Here is a 5,312-nt window from a genome sequence, read left to right on the forward strand (position 1 = left end):
TATATTGTACTATAATACTTCTTCTACGGGGAATTTTCCCATAAAAACTGAACAAATCCTTAATTAAAAGAAATAAAAGAATACATAGCATTGGGTAACTCGTCGAATGAGTCCTTGTTCCATGCGTCAATTTTTCCCATAAAAACTGAACAAATCCTTAATTAAAAGAAATAAAAGAATACATAGCATTGGGTAACTCGTCGAATGAGTCCTTGTTCCATGCGTCAATTTTTCCCATACATTGATTCAACTAAATGGATGTAATTAGGCCGATAGGCCTTCCTTTGAAAGAGACTTTCGTCGTCCTTTTGTTTCTAACGTTGACACCTGGCGTTAACATTCAGCTGGCATTCAGTGAAATGGTAGGCATTTCTGTTATGGTCTTCCGGGTTTCTCATCAGCGTGGGTTAGTTATGGCCATAACCACCTTACCCCTAACCGCATTCTCGCCTCATTTGCCTTCTGCGTGCCTCTTTCTATCACGACCGAAAATGGCTGCCGCACCAGTAGTTGCTTCACCCGCAAGCGAAACCGATCGGATCCCTAAGCTTCAAGCCGAGGTCACGAAGCTGAACCAGATCAGGTAAGTATTAACAGTAAATTCTCTGTTGCTTTCATTTAAAGATCCGCCGCCTTTAAATTCCATTTAAAGATATGTCACCGTGTAATGGATACTTAATGCTTGCAGTGATAATGAGAAGGAAGGGTTTGTGCGACTGGTTTCTCGCTACCTCAGGTGACTAACAGCTAACGACTCGCCATTGCATCTTTACGGATTTCGAATACTGAGTGAATATTTCTCAGCTTATATTCGCAGACCTTGGTTATTCATTTAATTTACGGTCCCGTAAATCTAATTGTCTGTTTGTCTGCTCCCGGGGTTCGACGCCATGACCTGCCGCTTCGACTAACCGTTAATATTTTTTGGAATTTGATGGATGCAGCGGCGAAGAAGAGAAGATTGAATGGGAAAAAATCAAGACCCCGACTGACGAGGTCGTGGTTCCCTACGATACGTTGGCAGCTTTGGGAGAAGGTCTGTGATCTGTTATCAAACAATGCATATATTGGATATTTCTCAATTAAATGTTGGCGTCTCAAATTTCTAGATTGGATATTTGTGTTTAGCATATCTGGATATTTAATTTGGATCTGCATTAAAAATAGTTTCTTATGAAATTTGCAGATCCATCGGAAACCAAGGAACTCTTGGACAAGCTTGTTGTGTTAAAGCTTAATGGCGGTTTGGGAACAACCATGGGTTGTACTGGGCCCAAGTAAGTGTTTCTAACAGACATATATTCCATACTCTTCAATGTGCAAATTCGTCAAACTCGATTCTCTGTTTAGATCTTGTTTGCCTCCTATTGATTGTTACCAGTAATACATAAAGCAGGCCCACCACTGTAGACACATAATTTGCATTTAACATGCCACCGATACTAACTGGGCGGATTTTGATAGGCATATATAGTTTGATATCTGCTTCAGTCATTTTGAAATTGCCTCTGGGTATGTTTTCTAGACATACAAACCTCTAACAGTTTAGTTAATAACAATATGCAAAATTAAACAGAAACTATAATATATAGACCGAAAAATTCAATTGAGACTTCTATGGAACATAGCAGAGTAGATCCAGAATCTACCTTGCAGGCTGTAGGGTCTTACAGTGATGTGACTGCAGTCATCACTGCAGTGGAGGCTGAGCTTCATCTGATGACTTTGATTTATGGCTTTCTCCCTCAGGTTGTTGGAGTCCCATAGCACATTATGTAAAGAGTTCCTTTCAATCCATTCGCAAATATCAACTAGTTCAACCAGTTTAGGCCTTATGCTTGATAGACTATTTGCCAGAATCTAATCCAGGTTATAAAATCTATGTTTCAATTTACCTGGCTTGCTTGAAGTTCCTCTGCACCAGGTTATAAAATCTATGTTTCAATTTACCTGGCTTGCTTGAAGTTCCTCTGCACGACTGAATATACCTTCGCATTTTAAATTCTTTCACGTTGACCTGCAAAGCTGCTTGGATTAGAAGTTCTACCTCCTCTCCGAGAAATCCATGAATTTGTTGAACCAGTGTCTTGTATCACAAGAATTGGGGACAGATGTCTGATCCCTTATTGAAAATGGTCAACAAGGCTAATATCCACAGATAGGTGTTTGCAGTATAGAACGCTGATTATCTTTGGTCTGCCTCTATATTCATTGAGCTTCTTTCTGGGTTACGTCCTTCATCACAGCCCCTGATTTATCATTCTTTCGAGATTGATCCACTTGAGTTGTACGTAATGGGCAATCTCTATTGCCTCCGTTCCTATTCCAAATATTTGAGATCATAGACCATGATCTTTTATAATGGCCTCAATATTCAAAAACTTGATTGCCTTTTGTAGTTGATACTGCCCTGTTTGCCAGCCAATTGGCTACTTGATTGGCAGATCTTCTGTTGTGGTTGAAGCATATTGCTTCAAGGTTTCCCAAGCCCTCTATTATCCATTCGATCTTGTTCCACAATTCTCATGAAGGATCATTATTCTTCTTGTTTAAGTTGTTGATCAAAATCTTTTACACTATGGCAAGAGAGAAGCTCTATAGCATGGTTGGGGGGAGATGTTCATTACTTTTGTGTGTAACACCTAAAAAAGGCTAGCTGGCATCAAAAAGGTTGACTTTATATGTAAAATAGTGCTGAGAGGTTAAGATCTAGGGTTAGGATGGATCTATGGTAGTGCAATCCCCTTGATTTTAACTTGATTGTAAACTCATGTATGGAAAGTAGAATTCTCTCCATTCTACTAGGCCAGTCTTTTCCTCTAAGGCTATTACATTTCCCGTTTTTAACCTAATGTAGGACCTACATAATTGTGATGGAAATTTTGTGTGAGATATACTTGAGCACTCTTCTATGAGACTTGGCTGGTTAAAGCTACCTAAAAAATTCACGAACTTGCTAATTTTTCCTCCTTCATTTCAACTTGATTGTAAACCAATGCAAGGAAAGTATATTTTCCTCTTAAAAACTCCCTGCTACTTCTAGGCTAGGCTTTCCGTTTGATGCTCCATCAAAATATAAGATTGCTATTACATTCTCAGTTTTTGTGGCCTACTGTAAGACCTATTTAATTGTGATGGAAATTTTGTGTGATATAATTTAGTACTGTTCTATGAGACTTTTCTGGTTAAAGCTACCAAAAAAATTCAAGCAGTTTGCCTTTTCCTTTTATCTATTTTAATTTGTATTTAAATCCTTTAATCTAATTGGAAGGCCAAATTACATCTTCAAAAACCTCTGAAATAATGGGGGGTTATTCTATGGCATAGTTTGTTACGATGTTAGAAAAAGGGCAATCTTGAGCGGATATGCTAGCTTTCATTGCTTATGTACGAAGGGGGATTTGGTGTGCATGCCCTTTGGCTCGTAGATGGGTCCCCATCTTGAATCTTGATGTGCATGTATATTGATTTCTAACATAATATATGTGGCAGTCTTAAAAAATGGGCAAACTTTCTTTCTTGCGATGATTGGCAATTCTTTGAAATTGACTTAAAATTTAAGCTATTCGATTTAATCTGCAGATCCGTCATTGAAGTACGAAATGGCCTAACATTTCTGGACTTGATTCTAAAGCAAATAGAGGTAAAGTGTCAATCTATTCGAGATTTACAAATATATATACTTAAAAGATCGCCTGTAAGTACTTGAATCATTCTAACATTAACCTGTTGCTCTGTTTTAGTTTTTTGCTGCTTGAAAGAGAAAAACTCGTTGCTCTGTTTTCTTTATTTGCTGTTTGACAGTTTGTTCATAAAGAATCTGCAGGTAATAACCGAGGTGCGGGGAATTAGGATGGTTCGTGTCCTCAGTTATTTCTATCACGTTCGGGAACCAGAATCAGATGAAGAAGTCACATGGTTCAAAAATTGGTGTGATGAGGTTTTGGGAAACTGTCTGAGGAAGTTGATCGACCCTAAACCATATCGTTTCAGGAAGTTACAACTTGTTGCAACTGAAGATCGTCATTTAGAAAGCATACTGAGGAGGGTAGAGTCACCAAACCTGATATGGCTACGCTGGAACAACTGTCCCTTCTCTTGCCTGCCTCCTTGGATTCCGATGAAGAATATAAGGGTTTTAGAAGTGGTATGAACCAAATTGAAAAAACTATGGCAAGCAGAATCTCAGGTTAGGGCTAAAGACAATTTTGTATTTATTCTCTTTTTTTACTTTGCCACCCTAATTTATGGTAGATTGTTGCTGCAATTTCTATACTAGCACAGGCTCTCGAATGCATTTGAAGGGTTTTGTAGATAAAGGCTATCATCTCTGTATTTTTCTTACTGTTGAAAGATGAATATTGCGTGGCAGGCACCTCTGGAGTTGCAGGAGCTACATGTTTATGCTCCTCTTTCAATGTTCCCAAGGTCCATTGGACAGATGAAGCACATCGAAAAGATTGTGCTGACTTGTATGTCAGATTTGATTCATCTCAAAACTTTACCAGAGGAATTCTGTCATTTGTCCTCACTGCAATACCTGCACCTAAGATGCCCAGATATGAAGTCGCTGCTTGATTCTTTTGGGTTCTTAACAAATCTCCAGCACCTCAATCTCTCTCACTGCCGGAGTTTGCATAGGCTTCCAAATTCCTTCGGGAATTTAATTCGACTTAAATATCTGAATTTGGAATATTGCTCCGAAGGCCCTCAAGGGCTTTATCTGATTCTGATAACACTTGGGAGTTGGGACATTTGAGAAGTCAAGTGGAAGAGATTTATCTTATTCTGATAACACTTGGGACATTTGAGGAAAAAATAATGTAGTAGGAATAGCCTGTCTGATAGTGTACTCTTTGAATCTGATAGAAGACCACACATACAAACTCTATTTAGTCAAGTGGAACTGTGGAAGGGCTTTATCTGATTCTCATAACACTTGGGACATTTGAGAAAAAAAATAATGTAGTAGGAATAGATGGAAGGGCTTTATCTGATTCTCATAACACTTGGGACATTTGAGAAAAAAATAATGAAGTATAGTAGGAATAGCCTAACTGACATTGTGACTCTAAAGTGGAGACTCTAGATCACATCCAACACAGAATTAAACAACGCCCTATGTGTATCCACTTTGGCTACGGTGAAGAAGGCAGATTCAGCCTTTAAAAGAGGTCTGCAGAGGGTAAATTAAGTGAGTGAAATACATGGCAAGTGCCTGGACTGAAGGAATGTGTGACCTTTTAGATCCAATAGCTCTACCCTTTCATGCATCAGACTCATAAATTTATTGAAAGCTATACATAGTGTTT

At 38.6% G+C, this 5,312-nt stretch overlaps 1 protein-coding gene across 1 annotated transcript; it reads left to right on the forward strand.

The window, feature by feature from the left end:
• Positions 1–369: 369 nt before the first annotated feature.
• LOC149160315 (UTP--glucose-1-phosphate uridylyltransferase-like) lies at positions 370–4,566 on the forward strand. The gene is made up of 7 exons (XM_089433724.1): positions 370–583; positions 689–736; positions 945–1,036; positions 1,187–1,277; positions 3,583–3,643; positions 3,827–4,189; positions 4,373–4,566. The coding sequence occupies exons 1-6, from the start codon at positions 378–380 to the stop codon at positions 4,151–4,153; spliced, it is 825 nt and encodes a 274-aa protein (XP_089289850.1). The 5' UTR covers positions 370–377; the 3' UTR covers positions 4,154–4,189; positions 4,373–4,566.
• Positions 4,567–5,312: the final 746 nt, after the last annotated feature.

Source organism: Pinus tabuliformis, chromosome 5_2 (genome assembly GCF_031772625.1).
Source record: "Pinus tabuliformis cultivar Carrire ecotype Pingquan chromosome 5_2, CPIR1, whole genome shotgun sequence".
NCBI classification, from domain to species: domain Eukaryota; kingdom Viridiplantae; phylum Streptophyta; class Pinopsida; order Pinales; family Pinaceae; genus Pinus; species Pinus tabuliformis.

Coding starts and splice junctions, on each gene's coding strand:
- LOC149160315 (XM_089433724.1), top strand. CDS start 378: ATGGTCTTCCGGGTTTCTCATCAGCGTGGGTTAGTTATGGCCATAACC. Junction 737..944: donor CTGGTTTCTCGCTACCTCAG/GTGACTAACAGC, acceptor TGATGGATGCAG/CGGCGAAGAAGAGAAGATTG. Junction 1,278..3,582: donor ATGGGTTGTACTGGGCCCAA/GTAAGTGTTTCT, acceptor TTTAATCTGCAG/ATCCGTCATTGAAGTACGAA.